Below are 20,656 nucleotides of genomic sequence, written 5' to 3'. Positions count from 1 at the left end.
AGAGGCTGCCTGGGCCTGCTCCTTCCTTTTTTAAAAAATAAGAATTTTTAAAATTCATTTTTAGCACTCTGCACATGGTCAGAGGCTGCCTGGGCCTGCTCCTTCCTTTTTTTTAAAAAAAAAAGTCCTTTTATCTACGTCCGCTTATTATGTCAGCGTACATACAAACAGCCTTTTCTGCTACCTTTGGGATATCCGGACCCAGAATTCCTACTAAAAAACGCTTCTGGTTTCCTCACAAAAGTTCTTTTAAACTTTCCCTGCTCCTTCCCTTGACTCTCCGGCAATGATGATTCTGTTTGCCCTAGGAGTCGCTGGTCTGCCCGCCTGCTTGCCAGGCGCCATGATTCGAACGCGGAACCCGCTCCCGGCGGCGTTCCTGGCCCTACCGGTTTTCCTGCTTCTGGAGCTTCCGGCTGCCCAGGGCTACATTCACGCCGTGAGTCTCCCCTTCCCCACGGAAAGCCCTAGGGGGTTCCTGCTCCAAATTCCCCAAAAGTGCGTTTCCCCAGACTTACCCAACTCTTTCTCTCTTTCCGTCTCCCTGAAAAACAGATGTCGGATCACAATTCCAGCATGGAGTTCAACGACCTGCCGGCTCTCTTTGGGGAGCCCCTGCCGCACGAGGGGCTCGTGGTGAGTCTCCCCGAAAAATGGGTGCCGCACAACCCGTCAGAAATCAATCTTTCCGGCGTGGCCCTGTGGAACTACCTGCCTCATGAAAGCCCCGAAACCTTTTCAGGAGGCTCTTCCCAGATTTCTATTATTGTTGTTGTTGTTGTTGTTGTTGTTATTCCACCCTATAATAATATAATATACCCTATAATATACCGCCCTATAATAATGTTTAATTATTAAGATACAAAATGACAATCTCAGTAATAAAGTGACAAAATGATAACAAATATAACGTATATGTATCAATATGTAAAGATTTCATGTATGTATTGCAACATTAAATATAAATGCAACATTTAAATATAAATTGCAACATTAAATATAAATACAAATAAATTAAGTGCAAAAAAAAAGGTTAAGGAAATAAATTAAATAACTGAATTTGGAGGAGCTGTTAAATGACTTATTATTATTATTAATTGGAATTATATACTGCCCAGGGGTCTCAGAACGCCGCTGCGTTTCTTAGTTCATAACTGGTTTTAATTTCACGGGTGTTTTAAACAGTCGGGTCTTTTACCTATAGTTTAATCTCTTTTTTAAATAAAATCTTTCGAGGGTTTTTTTGGGGCGTCAATCAAGCGACAGATAAAAATGTGAAGGAAATCGGAAGAAGTACCAACATTGAAAGATTGGCAATATAATTTTTTTGAAATGATTAGCAAAAAGGACGGCAATGCAATCTAATCGAAATCTCCAACAGGGATTGAAATGTGTAGAAGAATACATGACCAAAAGATGCTCAGAACAAGAATTTATTGATACGTATAGACTGATTTCACAAAGTTAAGCTTAGGAGATATAGAAGATCGAATGTTTAATGATTAAGATACAAAACAACAATCTCAGTAATAAAGTGACAAAATAATAACAAGGAAGTCACGCACGGGGAAGAAATAAGAAATGGATAAACGTCTGTAAAAAATGAAATGTGAAAATTTACGAATATAACGTATACGTATCAATATGTAAAGATTTCATGTATGCATACATAATAATAATTTAGTGCAAAAAAGTGCAATACAAAAGGTTAAGGAAAGAATGAAATAACCGAATTTGGAGGAGCTGTTAAATGAATAACATTTTTTTTAAAAAAAGGGGGGTGGAAAAAAAAATGTTAAGGAAAGAATTAAATAACCAAATTTTTGAGGAGCAGTTAAATGTCTTCTGCTTCTTATTGTTATTATTATTATTTAATGGGGTGGTTAAGTAAATAGAGAGATGGCTTTTGTGGAATGATTAAATAAGACAGCAGGAATAACCAGATTTGGAGGAGCCGTTAAATGAATAAACTTTTCTTTTTTTTTAACGGGGTGCACACAAAAAAAAAGTTAAGGAAATAATTAAATAACCGAATTTGGAGGAGCCGTTAAATGAATAAACATTTTCCATGTTTTTAATGGGGTGCAAAAAAAAAAATATGTTAAGGAAATAATTAAAAACCGAATTTGGAGGAGTGGTTAAATGTATTATTATTATTTATTATTATTATTATTATTATTATTATTATTATTATTATTATTTATTATTTATTATTTATTATTATTATTATTATTATTTATTATTATTATTATTATTTATTATTATTAGGGGTGGTTAAGTAAATAGAGAGATGCTTTTTGTGAAATGATTAAATAAGACAGCAGGGGAAGGGGCCAAATTCCTGGTGAGATCCTGCCAGCCTCTGGCACCTTTGCCCCCCCAAAAAACCACTACTCTGGGGCAGAACTTGTGCCCGGTCATTAAGGTCGGGGGGCACCAAGCTGACCCTTCTCTCTCCGCCCCCATATATCTCATTTCCAGGGCTTTCTGGTGGAAGCCAAGCCGGCCAACGCCTGCCAGGCCATCGAAGGCGCCCCGGTTCTCTCCAACAGTACCGTTTTCATCGCCCTCATCCGGAGGAACGACTGCAGCTTTGACCTCAAGGTGACCAAGGGGGGGTTCAGGAAGAGCCCCCTTTTTGCTCTGGGGTGGGAAGCCTGCGCCTCTTTAACGCCGGAAGATTCGGACCCGATAGAAGCCCTTTCTCGTGCAGTTAGACAGTGGAACTCCCCGCCACAAGAGGGGACCAACCTTGTCCAAATAGCCTTTTCCTCCACGGTTTCCCCTGCTTAGGGAAGTTTTTAATGTTTTAATTCTGTTTTTAGTGTCTTCTTTGGGAGCCGCCCAGAGCGGCTGGGGAAACCCAGCCAGAGGGGCGGGGTAGAAATCATAAAGCTATTAATATTATGATTATTATTGAAACAACCAACGATCTGACTGTTAGAGGACATCTGAAGGCAGCCCTGTTTAGGGAAGTTTTTGATGTTTGATGTTTTATTCTGTTTTTAGTGTTCTGTTGGAAGCCGAAACCCAGCCAGAGGGGCAGGGTATAAATAATAAAATTATTATTATTATTATTATTATTATTATTATTATTGAAATAAACAACGCTCTGACTTTTAGAGGACATCTGAAGGCAGCCCTGTTTAGGGAAGTTTTTGATGTTTGATTGTATTTTTAATTACAGATAGGTAGCCGTGTTGGTCTGCCATAGTCAAAACAAAACAAAAAATTCCTTCCAGTAGCACCTTAGAGACCAACTAAGTTAGTTCTAGGTATGAGCTTTCGTGTGCATGCACACTTCTTCAGATACACTGAAACAGAAGTTTCCAGACCCTTCTATATAGTGAGAAGGTGGGGAGGGGTATTACTCAGAAGGGTGGTGGGATTGGGTGATTGGCAGATAGCTATACAAGATCTCAAAGTAGCTGTTCTATTACAAAGGAATTTCAGAAATAGGCTGGAAAGAGAAGCTGCTGAATTGCAACTTATTACCAAACTTAAAACCATGGAGAGACCTGGTCTGAACAAAGACATTGGATTCTTATCTCATTATACATGACAAAGCCATTTTTCACCTTCTCACCCCTTGCTTTTTCCTGTAAGACCTATTGCCGTCGTTAAGAGTCGTCAACAGGCTCATCACAGCTATCTGCCAATCACCCATTCCCACCACCCTTCTGAGTAATACCCCTCCCCACCTTCTCACTATATAGAAGGGTCTGGTGACTTCTGTTTCAGTGTATCTGAAGAAGTGTGCATGCACACGAAAGCTCATACCTAGAACTAACTTAGTTGGTCTTTAAGGTGCTACTGGAAGGAATTTTTTTATTTTGTACTTTTAATATTCAGAGTGGCTGGGGAAACCCAGCCAGAGTGGCGGGGTATAAATAATAATAATAGTAATAATAATAATAATAATAATAATAATAATAATAATAATAATAATTGCAAAGAGGACTGGGCATTTTTGTGGAGGTGAATCAGGACGGCCGCACAGAGGCAGCCAGTGCTTTTGAATATGTTCTCGCCGAAAACCGCAGCAGGGGGGATTTGGCCTTGTGTTCGAATCCTGGACAAAGTCCACTGGGTTTCCTATCCTGGGCGCCTCGTTGGCCCCTGTGAGAACAGGAGGCTGGTCCCTGATGTTCCCTCGATCCCCTTTTGGCCCGATCCGCCAGACCCTCCTCTTCTGCTCCCGCAAGGCCGTTTCTCTGCCCCACTTTGCCCCTTCCCCGGGACGTGTGTTGTGGGCCGCCTGGGAAAACAGCACCCTCTGAGCATGCGCAGAGTGCTTTTCAGACTTTGACGTTCCTCTTCTTCCTCCCAGGTATTCCACGCCCAGAAGGCTGGCTTCCTGGCCGCCATCGTCCACAATGTGGGTTCGGACAAACTGCTCAACATGGTCTGGGACAGCGGTGAGCTCTTTCTGGGGGGCAGATAACGCACCCCCTTTTCCGGCACCCCTTTTCCGGGGGCTCCCGGCTGACTCTCCCCTTTCTCTTCCGCCCCCCAGAAGAACTACGCAAGCTGGTCACCATCCCCTCCGTCTTCATCGGGGAGACGGCCGCCAGACTCCTTCGCGACTCGTTCACCTACGAGAAAGGGTAGGAGCTATGGGGCAGCGGCTGTGGGGCGGGGTGGGGGGACCTCATTTATTGGCGCACCGAAATTCCCGGCACTGGGTGGGGGGGCAAAAAGGCTGCCTGAACTGCCCCCGAAGCGCCCCCACCGCCCCCCGATTTAGCGCTTGTGGTCAAAGTATTGTGGAGTTGCAAGGGAACCCCAAAGGTCATCCATCCCAACCCCCTCCTGCAACACGGGGATCGCGGTGAAATGCGGAGATTGCGGCCGGGTGCCGATTCGGGTATCTTTTCCCCCCCCAATATTTTATTTTAAAATAATTCAACATTAATACATACATATTATGAATATACAAACGTACATTTTATACAATCCTTAAAAATATTCAGACATACCCACATTCAATCCCACAGATACTTCCTTTATCTACTCAATTGCAATTTCTTTCCACTTCTATTACTTCCTTTCACACACTTTTAAACCAATTTTCTGCTTCTTTTTCTGTTACACATTGTTATCCATTGTATTTAGTATTTCATTATTTATAACGGAACTTCTTTATTCTAATAGGAGTTCTGTTTTTTCAATATGATTTTGCAAGTATCCTTTAAACACCTTGTCTATCTTCTCTTTTGAGATCCTTCCAATATCTCCCATTGTTTTGGATATATTGTAATACTCCAATAATTTGGCAAGCCACTCTGTTTTTGTTGGTATAATACCACTATTCCATTTTTTTGCAATCAATAGCTACTGTTGCATATAAATATAATGTCTTGTCTTCTTCCTTTAGACTTCCTGGTACTATTCCCAATAGAAAACCTTCTGAAGTTTTCCTAAATGAATATCTGAATATTTTTTTTCATTTCATTATATATTGTTTCCCAAAATTGTTTGATGTTTAAACAGTTCCACCATATATGCATCATAGCACCTTTTTCAGTGTTGTGATGCAACGCCGATTCGGGTATCAATGCAGGAAAAAGGGCGGAAGGGAAAGGGAAGTTTTAAAACCGGGACTCTGTAAGACGCCAGGAATGAAAATACGTCTATGACCCCGTATACCACATTTACGGAAATTGAATGCGCCCTGGAATCTAATGCGCACCTCGATTTTCAAAACCTTGAACCCCAAAAAGCAGGGTGGATTTGATTTAAATCACTAGTCAGTAAGACTTGATTTAAATCTTTTTTTTTTTTTACAGAAAGACTCATTCTTGCTGGTATAATCTTAATATTTACAACCAGATGAAGGTTTCATTTTTGGAATAATGAATTTTTGGAGTCGTTTTTACAGTTATATCAAAAATGACTGATTTGGTTATACCATTGGAAATGCATAGACAGAGAATTATGAAATTATGGTGAGGTTTAATAAGTTGACTGTTTATGTTTCGACAACTTTTCTGATGTTCTTTATTGGAAGGAGAAAAATAATCATTTCCCTAATAACAAAAAAAAAAATTAACTAAAACAATAACATTATAGCACATGTTTGTTAACTGATGTGGTTAAACTATTTTTTTTTAAAAAAAAAAAAGCTTAGATTGAGTTTTAGCACACCTGAAGAACTCAAATCCTTATTTCTTGATCAATAGCCCTTGGACTATAATGTAACTTAAATAGAAAATTGCCTTTAGAATTTTTTTCCTCCAAAAGCATTTTATTTTTTGAACCCCCAAAAGTGTTTGCTGGCGAATGTAAATGTCAAATCTTATTCTGCACCCTAATATTCACAACATAATTCAGCCCCAAAAGGTGTGTGTTACATTTCAGTAAATACGGTAAATGGAACACGTTGACCAATTTGCTGTGCGACTGCATTTGGGCTGCTGCGACTAATAATAATAATAATAATAATAATAATAATAATAATAATAATTTATTATTTATACCCCGCCCATCTGGCTGAGCTTACCCAGCCACTCTGGGCGGATTCCAACAAAATATTAAAATACCATAATAAAAAGGTAAAGGGACCCCTGACCATTAGGTCCAGTTGTGGCCGACTCTGGGGTTGCGGCGCTCATCTCGCTTTATTGGCCGAGGGAGCCGGCGTACAGCTTCCGGGTCATGTGGCCAGCAGGACTAAGCCACTTCTGGTGAACCAGAGCAGTGCATGGAAAAGCCGTTTACCTTCCCGCCGGAGTGGTACCTATTTATCTACTTGCACTTTGACGTGCTTTCGAACTGCTAGGTTGGCAGGAGCAGGGACCGAGCAACGGGAGCTCACCCCGTCATTGCGGGGATTCGAACCGCCGACCTTCCAATCAGCAAGTCCTAGGCTCTGTGGTTTAACCCACAGCGCCACCTGCGTCCCACATGCTATCTCTTTACATATGAAGAAAAAGAAAAAGATGTAGAGAACAGAAAATTTTTAAAGGAAGGAAAAAGAGGAAAAGAAAAAAATAAAGAAATAACAAAGATACGAAGTAAAAAAAAATCAAAAGAGGAAAAGAAAAGACATTATTTACACAATAAAAGTGTTCATTCTCATTATACTGTAATAGAAACATTCTTTTTTAACACAGATTTCTTTGTATATCATTTCTTTCTACTTTGTATTCCTCTAATTGTTTTCTTTACAAACATCACTCAGTTTCTGCTAAAATATATACCGTAATAAATACCGTAATAAATAAATACCGTAACAGGGCCGCCTTCAGGTGTCTTTTAAAAGTAAAATAGTTGCTTATTGCCTTGACATCTGGTGGGAGGGCGGGTGCCACCACCGAGAAGGCCCTCTGCCTGGTTCCCTGTCACTTGGCTTCTCGCAGGGAGGGAACCGCCAGAAGGCCCTCGGAGCTGGACCTCAGTATCCAGGCTGAACGATGGGGGTGGACACACTGCTTCAGGTATACTGGGCCTTTGGGGCCGTTTAGGGCTTTCAAGGTCAGCACTAACACTTTGAATTGTGCTCGGAAACATACTGGGAGCCAATGTAGGTCTTTCAAGACCAGTGTTATGTGGTCTTGGCAGCCGCTCCCAGTCACCAGTCTATCTGTCGCATTCTGCATTAGTTGTAGTTTCTTTCTTTTTTTAAAATAATATTTATTAAAGTTTTGAAAGTTACAAAAAGGAAAAAGAAAAAAAAGTTAAACATAACAAAACCATACAATACAATATAGAAACAAAAACATTACATATGCATAACAAAAATAAAACAAAAACAATTAAAAAAATAAAAAAGAAAGACAAGCTATACTTTCAATTATTAACTTTCTTTTGCTTGTTTCAGCGACCTCCTCACACCTCCCTTTTTTTGTATTCCACTTCGGATTATTTGTTTCAGCAAATCCTTTCCATCTTCCTCAAACTTCTGTCCTATCATTTAACTTAACAAATTCTAACATTATTTTTCCCTTTAATCCAATTACAATCTATTATACTTAATTCTTTATAACATTTCTGCTAAGGCCATGTAACTTCATTCCAACATCCTTCTAACATTCATTAATTTTACAATGTTTCTGTAAATAGTCTTTAAATTTCTTCCAAACTTCCTCCACCGACTCTCCTCCCTGGGTCACCTTCCAAGGTAGCCCCACGTAGAGCGCATTGCAGTAGCCCAAGCGGGAGATAACCAGAGCATGCACCACTCTGGCCAGACAGTCTGCGGGCAGGGAGGGTCTCATCCTGCGTCCCAGATGGAGCTGGCAGACAGCCGCCTTGGACCCAGAACTGACCTGCGCCTCCATGGACAGCTGTGAGTCCAAAATGACTCCCAGGCTGCACACCTGGTCCTTCAGGGGCACAGTTGCCCCATTCAGGACCAGGGAATCCTCCACACCCACCCGCCCCCTATCCCCCCAAAACAGTACTTCTGTCTTGTCAGGATTCAACCTCAATCCGTTAGCCGCCATCCATCCTCCAACCGCCTCCAGACACTCACACAGGACCTTCACCGCCTTCACTGGTTCTGATTTAAAAGAGAGGTAGAGCTGGGTGTCATCTGCAGAGAGGTTCAGAAAAGGACCCCCAAAAGGATCGAGGGGCTGGAGAGACTCCCCTGGGCTTGAGGCTTTCAGTTTGGAGAAAAGGACAGACATGATGGGAATTTTATTTATAGTCGTGGGCAGAAGTTGTGGACATCTCAGGAAGCTGAATTTTGGGGAGATTCAGGACGGATAAGATAAATTCCTTCTTCATGCAGTTCATCTGTGGAACTCCCTGCCACTGGGGCCAGCGATGGGCCACCAAGCAGTGGCTGGGGAAACTCAGCCAGATGGGTGGGATATATATATATATTAATTTATTGGAAGTTTTATTTACAACATAACATAACCCCCACCCCCCAATACAGAAATCTACCCTCATTAAATGTGAACATAACATACAATAAGCAAACAACCAAATAAAAGGCTTCCTTTGTCTTATATCCGGTCTCCTTATTTACTTCTTATAAACTGTTTCCTTTATGGAGAATTGTTAAGATTTTTCTAATTATAACTTAAATATCCACAAAGTCTCCTGCAGACATTAATCGAAACAAGTCCAGGTGTGTATTTTAGGGTGCTGTTTTGCGAAGTATTCTCTGCATTTCCCCCCATGCTTTTTGAAACTCTTAATTGCTCTAACTGCAGTTAGTGGTCTCTAATTGCCTCTGTTAATCTAGTCAGTTCCATATACTCTAACAGTTTGTCTGGGTGGGGTATCAATAATATATTATTATTATTATTATTATTATTATTATTATTATTATTAATACCTGGATGGCTTTAAAAGAGGATTAGAAAAATTCATGGCGGAGGAGAGGGCAGGCGATGGCTACTAGCCCTGAGTGGCTGCGTTTTGCCCCAGATGTTTAGTCCCAAAACATCTGGAGGGCCGAGTTTGCCTGTGCCTGGTTTAGGGGCACCTGGTTGGCCACTGTGGGAACAGGAGGCTGGACTAGGTGGGCCTGATCCGGCAGATTCTCCTTATGTTTTTTACGTTCTTCCTAACTGCAAACCGTCCAGCAGGTGGCATTTTAAAACCATAAAAGGGCAAAGTTTCCCTTTATTTATTTATTTTTGAATATATCTTTGTTGATTTAAAATACTGCCACACAAATGCATTACAAATAGTGACGACAAAATTCCACGCGAAAGTGAAAAAGGAATAACAAGAATAAAAATAAAAAGCCAAGAAGGATTAACATTAAAGCAAAAGAATATCGGTTGTATTCTCGTAATCTTGACCAATAAAGTCTTCTGGAACAAAAACCTCCAATCATTCTCGCTGTACTTTTTTCTAATATCTTGATTTTATCGCGCAGTTTATTTTGTAGCTTTTCCTGCATATTCTTCTAAAATATTTTCCCACTTATTTATTATACAGAAGTATCATTCAGTTCTGCCAGGATAGTTTCATTGATCTTTACAGTGTGATTCCCTTTAAAAAGCCAGCTGCAATCAATGACACTGGCTTCTCTTCCTATTCCAAAAAATCCGAATATTCTCCGCCATTCCTAGTCTTTGGGAGAAGGGCGCAAACCCTTCCATCCCAACCTTATTTTTTTTAGGGATTTCCCCAGCTTTTTCCTGGGCAAAAGGCACAGAAGGGAGAGATTTTTAATCTGGGGGTTCCTTTTGGCCAAAGCTTTGGAGGAAACGGCAAAGCGGGTTCCTGCCTTGCAGCGGGTTGGGATGGATGACCTCTGGGGTTCCCTTCCAATTCTATCATTGTGGGTCCCAAAAGCACAAATTTGATGCTAGATCCCTACCTCTTCATTGAACCCTGAAATTAGGGGTGAGGCAAGAAGGGGAATTTCACCTGAGCGCCTCTCCTTTATGTTATTTTTTAGAAAGCAGCCCCTCTTTGTGAAAATATCAGGGGGAATAAATTTTTCAATTTGGAAATAACTAAATTAATGGTTCTTATTACGCCGAGTAGCACCGAGTTAAAAACAAAAGAGGAGTGTAAATGGGTAAAATTGATGGTAATTGCAGCCAGGCAGGTTATAGCGAGTAATTGGGAAAATGCAGAAGAGTTAGGGGTGAACCAATGGAGGAAAAAACCTGAATAATATTATAATTTTAGATACATAGGATGAAAGGGTTTAAGGTCAGTGTGAAAGAGAAGGATTGGTTTGAGAAGATATTGAATTATTTGGGTAGGTTTGAACCATTTGGGGCAATTAAAATGTTAAAAGTGAAATAAACTTTGTGGAGTGTTAAGGAATATAGAAGTGTACCTATGGTTGATTTGAATATGTTATTATTGAATATTCTATATTATTGAATATTCTATATTATTGAATATTCTATATTATTGAATATTGTATACCCAATGTATCAGCCGCCGGGGGGGGGGGGGCTTCACTGTTTGTGTTTTGGTGGTTAGTAAAAAATAAAATATATTTTTTTTAAAAAAGGGAGAAAAAGAATTTTTTCCCAATTTTATCTTCCCTACCTTCCTTAGGGCTCGAAGTGCCCGAGGGGGTGAAACGGATGTCTGATGGCATTTCCCCTTCTTATTGACTCTGAATTGATTTCAGAACGAATTGATTTCAGAAAGTATTTCAATTAATTGATGGCGATTTTATGTAAACTGTGTTATTTTTACTGTTGTTAGCCGCTCTGAGCCCGGCTTCGGCTGGGGAGGGCGGGATATAAAAATAATAATAATAATAACAATAATAATAATAATAATAATTTTATTTTGCACCCCAGATTCTGAGCCAGGGCTGAGATCTTTGGGGTTTCTGAATGTGAATCCGCTCTCTTTTCTCCTCCTCCTCCGCAGAGGCCAAGTGATCCTGATCCCGGAATACATCTTCCCCCTGGGTTACTACCTGATCCCTTTCACGGGGGTCGTGGGAATCGTCATGGCCGTGATGTGCACCATTTTGGTGAGTGAGCGTGCGAGGAAAGGTGGGGGGGAGAATGGATGGACGGACACCATAGCTGTCAACTTTTCCCTTTTCTTGCGAGGGATTGATTTTGGTAGTGGGCTGCATGTGCATGATATTTGCTGGAGGGGCAACCCCCCCCCCCCCAAAATCTATACATAAATTCCTGCAACAGCTTGAAGGAGCTGGGTTTGCAGCTGGCCTCTTGCAAAGCTCATCTCAGTGGGCAGCTGACCTCTTGCAAAGCACATCCACCTCAATAGCTCCAGGGGTCCCCTGAAAGTCTAGTGTTGAGATTCGGGTAGTCTGATCCCTCCCCCAGGTGCTGCCTCGGTCAGACCCCCGGCTGGAGGGCTGGAAATCTGGGCACCCCAATTTGGGAAGGAGATTGGCAAGCCAGAAGGTGGGGTGGAGATTGACAGGGGTCTCGGAAATGAGACGGATGAGGAACGGTTGAAGGAGCTGGGTTTGCAGCTGGCCTCTTGCAAAGCTCATCTCAGTGGGCAGCTGCTCTCTTGCAAACTCATCTCAGTGGGCAGCTGCTCTCTTGCAAAGCTCATCTCAGTGGGCAGCTGGCCTCTTGCAAAGCTCATCTCAGTGGGCAGCTGCTCTCTTGCAAAGCTCATCTCAGTGGGCAGCTGCTCTCTTGCAAAGCTCATCTCAATGGGCAGCTGCGCTCTTGCAAAGCTCATCTCAGTGGGTAGCTGTGCTCTTGCAAAGCTCATCTCAGTGGGCAGCTGCTCTCTTGCAAAGCTCATCTCAGTGGGCAGCTGCTCTCTTGCAAAGCTCATCTCAGTGGGCAGCTGCACTCTTGCAAAGCTCATCTCAGTGGGCAACTGGGAGCAAGCTTGTTTTTTCTCCTGCTCTGGAGGGTAGGACTCGAACCTGTGGCTCCGAGTGCCCAGAAAGGAGATTCCAATTAAACTGTCGGAAAAACTTTCTGAGAGTCAGAACTGTTCAGCAGTGGAGCTGTGAACTCTCCTCCCTTGGAAGTTTTTAAGCAGAGGTTAGATGGCCATTCCTGCAAATATTTTTCCACAAATATGTTGGGATATTTTGAAATATTTTGGGATATTTTTTTTTTAATAGAATATTTATTAAAGTTTTCAAGAAATAATACAATGTGAAATAAAAAAAGAAAAAATAACGAAAATACAAAAATACATTTTTTTTGAAAAAAAAAAACATAAAATTTCCATTACTTATTTTCTTTTAACTTATTTCCCAGACCTCCTCATACCTCCCTCTCTTGTATTCCAATTCAAATTATTAGTTCAGCAAATCCTCACCATTAGTTTTTACTTATTTCTAAACCTTATTTTTCATATCTCTTAAGCATTACAGCTGGAAACCACTGAATTTCTATCCAACATCGTTCTAACATTCATTAATTTTACAATATTTTGGGATATTTTTGTGCCTAAAATGAGGGGTGTGCAGTAGCAGCGACCCCTCCAGAGGGCTCCTTGAAGCACAGAATCGTAGAATGGGAAGGGCCCCCCGGAGGTCATCCAGCCCAACCCCGTGCCGTGCCAGAAGCGCCGATCCAAAATCCCATTTCTCCCTACGGAACAGATTGTGCGCTGCATCCAGCATCGGAAGAGAATGCGGAGGAACCGGCTCTCGAAGGAGCAGCTGAAGAAAGTCCCTGTCCACAAGTACAAAAAAGGTAAGGTGTGTTGGGGGGGGGGTCCCGGGGGGGGGGGGCTCCCGCCTGGGAGGGGGCTGCTGGCCAAGTTTCCTGGAGTAGCAGCCTTTCCCCCCCAAGCTGGGGCCGGCAGGCGGGAGGCGTAGTGCAAAACTTCCTGATCGGCATACAAAAGAGTTGGAAGGGACACCGGGGGGTCATCTATCCCAACCCCCTTGAATGCAGGAATCAAATCACAGCCAATGGAGTTGCTGGGGGCGGTGGAGGGAGAGGGCAGGTGTCCCCAGGCAGCGCGGAGCAGACTCTGGCAATGGCCCCTCTGCCCAGCCAGAAGCAGCAGCGAAATTCGTTTTCCGGTTCACCTGCGGAACTCCCTGCCACAGGAGGGGCCACCGACCTGGATGGCTTTGAAAGAGGACTGGGCCAATGCATGAAAAGGCTATCAGTGGCCACTGGCCATGTGGCTACTCTCTGCCGCAGCAGCGAACGCTTCTGAAGGCCAATTGCTGGAAGCGGAGGGGAGAGGGCTGGTCTTGTGTTCGAATCCTGGCCGCCGCCTTGCCTCGGATCTCAGGCAGCTCGCTGGAGGGGGAGGCGCTGACCCAGCTGGATTGAGGAAGGAGCAGGAGAAAGGGATTGGGCGGAGGGCTTGGAAAGGTCTAGGTCACGGGCATGGCCAAACTTGGCCCTCCAACTGTTTGGGGACTACAATTCCCATCATCCCTGACAACTGCTGTATGCCAGGGATGATGGGAGTTGTAGTCCCAAAACAGCTGGAGGGCCGAGTTTGGCCATGCCTGGTCTAGGACATGGTTAGGGGGCCGGATCCGGCCCAATTGCCTTCTCAATCCGGCCCCTGGACGGTCTGGGAATCAGCATGCTTTTACATGAGTAGAATGTGTCCTTTTATTTAAAAGGCATCTCTGGGTTAATTGTGGGGCAGAGGAATACTTTTTCCAAAATCTAGTCCGGCCCCCCACCTGCTGAAAAAGTTCGCTGACCCCTGGACTAGGAGGAGCAGGGATTTGTCCACAGGAGTGTGTGTGTGTGTGTGTGTCTTTGTGTCTGTTTTTGTGTGTGTGTGTGTGTGTGTGTGTGTGTGTTTGTGTCTGTGATTTTGTGTGTGTGTGTGTCTTCATGTCTGTTTGTGTGTGTGTGTGTGTGTCTTTGTGTCTGTGTTGTTGTTTGTGTGTGTGTGTGTGTGTGTGTGTGTGTGTCTTCGTGTCTGTTTGTGTGTGTGTGTGTGTCTTTGTGTCTGTGGTTTTTTTTTGTGTGTGTGTCTTTGTGTCTGTGTTGTTGTTTTTGTGTGTGTGTGTGTATGTCTTTGTGTCTGTGGGGTTTTTGTGTGTGTGTGTGTGTGTGTGTCCTTCTGTTTTTGTGTGTCTGTGTGTGTGTGTGTGTGTCTTCGTGTCTGTTTGTGTGTGTGTCTTTGTGTCTGTTTTTTTTCGTGTTTGTGTGTGTCTTTGTGTCTGTTTGTGTCTGTGTTTGTGTGTGTGTGTGTGTCTTTGTGTCTGGTTTTTTTTGTGTGTGTGTGTCTTTGTGTCTGTGTTGTTGTTGTTTTTTTGTGTGTGTATGTCTTTGTGTCTGTGGGGTTTTGTTTTTTTTTGGTGTGTGTGTGTGTGTCCTTCTGTTTTTGTGTGTCTGTGTGTGTGTGTATCTTTGTGTCTGAGTTTGTGTGTGTGTCTGTGTGTTTTTGTGTGTGTGTTTCTGTGCATTTTTGTGTGTTTGTGTGTCCCTGCAGTGCCCCCTTTCCCCGCCAGAGGGCGCCCTTCCGCCCCTCCTCTCCCCCCTCTTCCCGCCAAAGATCTGTATCTTCCTTCCCCTTTCAGGGCCAAAGGGGAGGGGGGCGGGGAGCAGCTGCGCTGCAACAGCCTTGACTGCGCTGCAACCCACACCTTGGGTTTTTTTCCATTCTCTCTCTGCCTTTCTTGCGAAAGGGCTTTGCCTTTTCACCTTCTTTCCAGCCCAGAATCCTAAGGACTGGAAGGGGACCCCCGGGGGTCATCCAGCCCAACCCTGGGCAGTGCAGCCGTCCAACCCGATTCTCCTCTTTAACACCTTGCCTTTCGGGCCCCGGAGAGCGGCTGCCGGCCCGTGGCAGCGATGCTGAGTGGGTAGGAGGCTGCTTCCTACGCCGAGCCGTCCCACCTGGCCTGGGGGGTGCTGGGTTTTCGGCCGCAGCCTCCTTTTGGACGCAGGGGCATGGGTGCGAATCACGCACTTCTGAATCACGCTTGCAAGGAAATGGTCAGGAGAGGGACCCAGGCATCTGGGAAGCCAGAGAGCCCCCGACATGAAGGGGGCGACTGTAGAGACCTGCCCCCAAATGGGGATGACATTCCCCTTTGCATTGCGGGGGGGGGGGGTTGGGCTGGATGACCCCTGAGGGTCCCTGGCTTAGCTCTGCACTTCTGTCCTCATTAGGGACTAGCACCTTGCAAGGTCCCAATCGGCCCCTTTCTGAGGAAGAGCCACTCCGGAGACAGACAGTCTCCCTCCTTCCTTTCTAAGCAGAGGTTGGGTGAGAGAATCCTAGAACCGTCGAGTCGGAAGGGACCCCGTGGGGTCATCCAGACCAACCCCAGGGATTTTGCAACTGAGATTCCTTCATTGCAAGGAACCAGGGTTGGGCTGGATGACCTTTGGGGGCAAATTCATAGAGGGGAAATCAGGCTGTTGGATTGTGAGAAGCAAGCCGTGCTTCCGCGCTGGTCCTGCGTTCGAATTCCGCCTTTGCGGTCGGCGCCTGTGAGAACGGGATGCTAGCGAGGCCGGGGCCCTGATCCGGCGGGCCTCTTGCGGCTTCCCCACCCCTTTCCTCTCCTCGGTCTCCCGCCTGGCTTTGGCCAAGGCTGAGTCAGAAGGGGAGGGAGAGGCCGGCGGCCGACCGGCTGCCGTTTGCCTTATAAGGCCCGGCAGAGAGTTTTGCAGGCTTCAGCTGAGCAGCGGCAGCAGCCAGGCTCTGACCGCTTCCCTTCCCTGACGCCGCTGCTGCTGCGAGGGAGGCCCCTTCCTGTTTGCGCAGGGTTGTTGCAGGGGAAAGAAAGTCCCATGCACAACTTGGGGGGGGGGATAGAGGAGCCCCCCACCCGCCCCAGAGCAAGCCACAAGGAATCCACGGTGGAATGGGGAGGGACCCCCAAAGGTCATCCATCCCAACCCGCAAGGAATCCATGGTGGAAAAGGAAGGGACCCCCAAAGGGCATCCATCCCAACCCGCAAGGAATCCATGGTGGGATAGGAAGGGACCCCCAAAGGGCATCCATCCCAACCCGCCTGCAATGCGAAGGAATCCGTGGTGGGATAGGAAGGGACCCCCAAAGGTCATCCATCCCAACCCGCCTGCAATGCAAAGGAATCCATGGTGGGATAGGAAGGGACCCCCAAAGGGCATCCATCCCAACCCGCCTGCAATGCGAAGGAATCCGTGGTGGGATAGGAAGGGACCCCCAAAGGGCATCCATCCCAACCCGCATGCAATGCGAAGGAATCCGTGGTGGGATAGGAAGGGACCCCCAAAGGGCATCCATCCCAACCCGCCTGCAATGCGAAGGAATCCGTGGTGGGATAGGAAGGGACCCCCAAAGGGCATCCATCCCAACCCGCCTGCAATGCGAAGGAATCCGTGGTGGGATAGGAAGGGACCCCCAAAGGGCATCCATCCCAACCCGCCTGCAATGCGAAGGAATCCGTGGTGGGATAGGAAGGGACCCCCAAAGGGCATCCATCCCAACCCGCATGCAATGCGAAGGAATCCGTGGTGGGATAGGAAGGGACCCCCAAAGGGCATCCATCCCAACCCGCCTGCAATGCGAAGGAATCCGTGGTGGGATAGGAAGGGACCCCCAAAGGTCATCCATCCCAACCCGCCTGCAATGCGGGAATTGCAGCTCCGGAATCCCAGGCAGGTGAAAATTCAGTTCTCCCCCCCCCCCCGCACTTCCTTTTGAGGTTAATAACCCCCCCTCCATTTTCTGACCCCCCCACTCCACCCTCCGCTGTCTCACATAGATGGTGCTGGGAGTCTCCTGCCTCTTCTGTGCTTCCTTCACCTATAGAGTCAAGGATGGGACCCCCAGCGGTCATCCAGCCGACCCCCCCCCCCGGCAATGCAGCAATTGCCTTATTTCTGTGCTTCTAGCTTTGCCTTTCAACGGAGGTCACCCGCCCCACGACCTTAACGGTGGAAGACAAGCAATTAATAGCTATAACGACCAATGATAAATAACGGCAGCGGACGTTAATAATAATTACAGCAGCGATAAATAACAACACATGATTGGTGACCAACCCCCGCAGCTAATGATTAATAAGCGAGACGACAGATGAATAATAGCATCCTGAGAATTGAGGGCTGATGTCTGAAGGGGGGGGGGGGGCCGGCAGGCAGCAGCCTGAGCCGGACTCCCAGACGGAGGGAGCGAGTTCGAATCCTTGCGCAGGCAGAATAGCCTTGCCTGCCCCCAGATAACAGATCCTGCCTTGAGTGTTTCTGAGCACATGGAGATGGATAAGAGAGGCTGTTCGATTTTATGGCCGGCCAGTGGTCAGGGAGGAGGGGGGCAGGCTCCTTCGTCGGTCATGGATTTCTTCAGCATTTCCTGGGGTTGGTCTGGATGACCTCTGGGGGTCCCTTGCAACTCCGCAATCCCGTGTTTCTTTGAGGATGATGAAGCTCCTCCTGAGGATATTTCTCCCCGCCTCCTTTCCGCAGGGGACGAGTACGACGTCTGCGCCATCTGCCTGGAGGAGTACGAAGACGGGGAGCGGCTGCGAATCCTGCCCTGCTCTCACGGTAAGGAGAACCCAACGACTCCAAAGGGCTCCCTTGCCAGGATGCGTCTTGTTCTGGGCGCCATGATTTTGAGAAGGTTAGTTTGCAAACGGGGGGGGGGGGGCGATCCTTCGCCCCCGGGATCCTTTAGCTGGAATTGGGGTTGGGCTGGATGACCTTGGGGGGTCCCTCCCAAGTCTACAACTCCTGTGACCCCGGACGGCGGAGGATTCTCCTTCCTTGGAGGCTTTTGGCCGGCCATCTTCTGGGGATTCTTGAGTTTGGCTGGCCTGGGGATTCTTGAGTTTGACCGGCCATCTTCTGGGGATTCTTGAGTTTGGCCGGCCATCTTCTGAGGATTCCTGAGTTTGGCCGGCCATCTTCTGGGGATTCCTGAGTTTGGCCGGCCATCTTCTGGGGATTCCTGAATTTGGCCGGCCTTCTTCTGGGGATTCTTGTGTTTGGCCGGCGTTCTTCTGGGGATTCTTGAGTTTGGCCGGCCTTCTTCTGGGGATTCTTGAGTTTGACTGGCCATCTTCTGGGGATTCTTGAGTTTGGCCGGCCATCTTCTGGGGATTCTTGAGTTTGGCCGGCCATCTTCTGGGGATTCTTGAGTTTGGCCGGCCATCTTCTGGGGATTCTTGAGTTTTGCACCCCGTGCGCCGCCCACGGGTTGGGCTGGATGACCTTCGGAGTGTCCCATCCGGCAGATCCCTCAATTTCTTCTCTTTTCCCAGCCTACCACTGCAAGTGTGTGGACCCCTGGCTGACGCAAACCAAGAAGACCTGCCCCGTTTGCAAGCAGAGGGTGCTGCGCTCCCCGGACGACTCGGACTCGGAGGGCGAAGAGGGTCTGCGCGCCCCCCAGGACGAGGAAGAGGCGGGGGGCCAGGGGGGCCATGGGGAAGAGGAGGAGGACGAGGAGGAGGAGGAAGGAGAGGAAGGGGGCGACTCGGAGCGCACCCCCCTCCTGCGCCCCTCGCCCAGCGCCGCCCTGGGGGGGCCCTCCTTCGGCAGCATGGGGCAGTCACCCCCCTCTTCCGTCCCCCAGGACCACACGGAAGAGTTGGGGGAGGAAGGGGACCAGGATTGGGACCAGAGGAAGGGCCTTCTCCCCAGGGGCCCCCTCCCAGTCTAGCGCCGTGCTGGGCATGGGGGGCGCAAGAGGGGCACCCCCCGGGTCAGGCACCCCACAGCCCCCACCCCAAAGGGAAGCTGGAAGTGGGGGGCGGCCAAAAAGACCCCCCCACTTCACCCCTCTTGCTTTGACCACTGAGCTTCCACTATATATGTTAACTTTTCAGGGAGTCTGGGGGGTCTTTGCAACATTGGGGGGGCGCAGGGCAGGAGTGGGGTGGGGGGGTCGGTCCAAGACCCCTTTGGGTGTCTTTTTTTTGAGGGGGGGAACAGGGTGCAAACGCCAAGAGGGAGGCGGCAGGTGCCTCCTGCCTGCTTCCTTTGCAGGATGGGGGGCACACATCTCCCCCCCCCCAGAGCACAAAACCCCTTTTTCCTGTGGGGGTTGGAGAGACCCCCATAGCGGCCAAAGCAGAGCCTCCCCCTCCCCAAACTTGGTGCAGGGGGGGGTTCCCAATTAAACACAGTATTTTTTTGTGGGGAGGGGGCCAGAAAGTCCTGTATCCTTTGGGGGGGGCGAGGAGCTCATAATGATGGACAGTATATAAATTTGACACCCTTGCAAAGCCCCACCCTTGCAGAGCATGCCAAATCTCCCCCCCCCCAGCACCCTACCACTCCCAGGATGAGTTGTGGGGGGGTCCTTTGGGTGTAGACCCCCCCACATTGCAGCGCCCCCCCCCACCTCCTCCCTCTTGCGATTTTGCACTTTTCTCCCCATTGTGTGCCAAGGAATTGGGGGGGGGGGGCTTCTTGTTCTCTCTGCCTCCCCCAGTTAAAAAAAACCCTCCTCTTGGGACTGCTGACCTTCCTAATTTTCCACACTAACGTCCAAATTTAGCATCCTATAATAATGATTATGGCGGGGGGGGGCGACACTACATTTTAACCCCCTTTTTCCTTCCATGCCCCCCCCCCCCGGAAATTTCTGCAGGGGTCCGTTCCTTGCCCCCATCCCTGCAATGGGCAGGATACTGACCCTCTTTCCGCGTAGGAACTAACAAGCAACGGGCCTGGGGGTGGTGGTTTTTTTGGGGTGGGGGGGCACCAAGGGGGCCATTTCTCCTCTTCCTCGCCCCCCCCCCCAGCTGCTGCCTGCCAGAGTCGCTGCTGCCTAGCCTTCTCTCGATCGCCTTGAATAATTTTTACTGTAAAGGACTTTTTATTTTTAACTGTACAGTTTTATGGTGGGACGCGAAGGGGCTGCTGCTGGGGCTTTTGCGGGGGGGCGGGGGAGAGTGGGGAAGACACCCCCCCCCAGCAAAGGGTTCAGACATGCCCTGGATGCAGGGGGAAACGGAAATCAAGACTTCCATATAATAATATTAAAAAAGAGAGAGATTTAAGTCGGAATAAACGGAAGATGGTTTAAAATAAAGTCTGCTGGGCTATTTGTGTTTGCAAAGTGGGGGGGGGGGGAAGCGAACGGTTTTCTGCTGCCTAAGTAGGGCAAAAGAGGAACAGGCTCCCAGCGCCACCCCCTTCCTAGCCAGGCCCCATAAAAGAGCAGAGGAAGAGGTTTGACGCGCAGCCCAGAAGAGGCAATGTTTATTAAAACGATGCGCACACACGGAGGGAGAAGTTTTTCCTCCCTCTTTCCTAACAATGGGAACTTTTTGGAACAGAAGAAAAGCCCTCCTAGCCTATGGAACTCCCTGCCACAGGAGGCTGGGGCAGTTGC

General features: G+C 47.2%; 1 protein-coding gene across 1 annotated transcript; it reads left to right on the top strand.

The window, feature by feature from the left end:
• The first annotated feature begins 308 nt into the window (after positions 1 to 308).
• Positions 309 to 20,353, top strand: RNF167 (ring finger protein 167). Its single transcript, XM_079952041.1, has 9 exons — positions 309 to 439; positions 556 to 636; positions 2,482 to 2,604; positions 4,331 to 4,418; positions 4,517 to 4,607; positions 11,311 to 11,416; positions 12,992 to 13,085; positions 17,779 to 17,859; positions 18,576 to 20,353. The coding sequence occupies exons 1-9, from the start codon at positions 344 to 346 to the stop codon at positions 18,974 to 18,976; spliced, it is 1,161 nt and encodes a 386-aa protein (XP_079808167.1). The 5' UTR covers positions 309 to 343; the 3' UTR covers positions 18,977 to 20,353.
• The last annotated feature ends 303 nt before the right edge of the window (positions 20,354 to 20,656 follow it).

The sequence above is a fragment of the Podarcis cretensis genome (genome assembly GCF_951804945.1).
Source record: "Podarcis cretensis genome assembly, chromosome: 13".
Taxonomy (NCBI): domain Eukaryota; kingdom Metazoa; phylum Chordata; class Lepidosauria; order Squamata; family Lacertidae; genus Podarcis; species Podarcis cretensis.
This window is presented reverse-complemented; position numbering and strand designations above follow the sequence as displayed.

Coding starts and splice junctions, on each gene's coding strand:
- RNF167 (XM_079952041.1), top strand. CDS start 344: ATGATTCGAACGCGGAACCCGCTCCCGGCGGCGTTCCTGGCCCTACCG. Junction 2,605..4,330: donor ACTGCAGCTTTGACCTCAAG/GTGACCAAGGGG, acceptor TCTTCCTCCCAG/GTATTCCACGCCCAGAAGGC. Junction 11,417..12,991: donor CCGTGATGTGCACCATTTTG/GTGAGTGAGCGT, acceptor CCTACGGAACAG/ATTGTGCGCTGCATCCAGCA.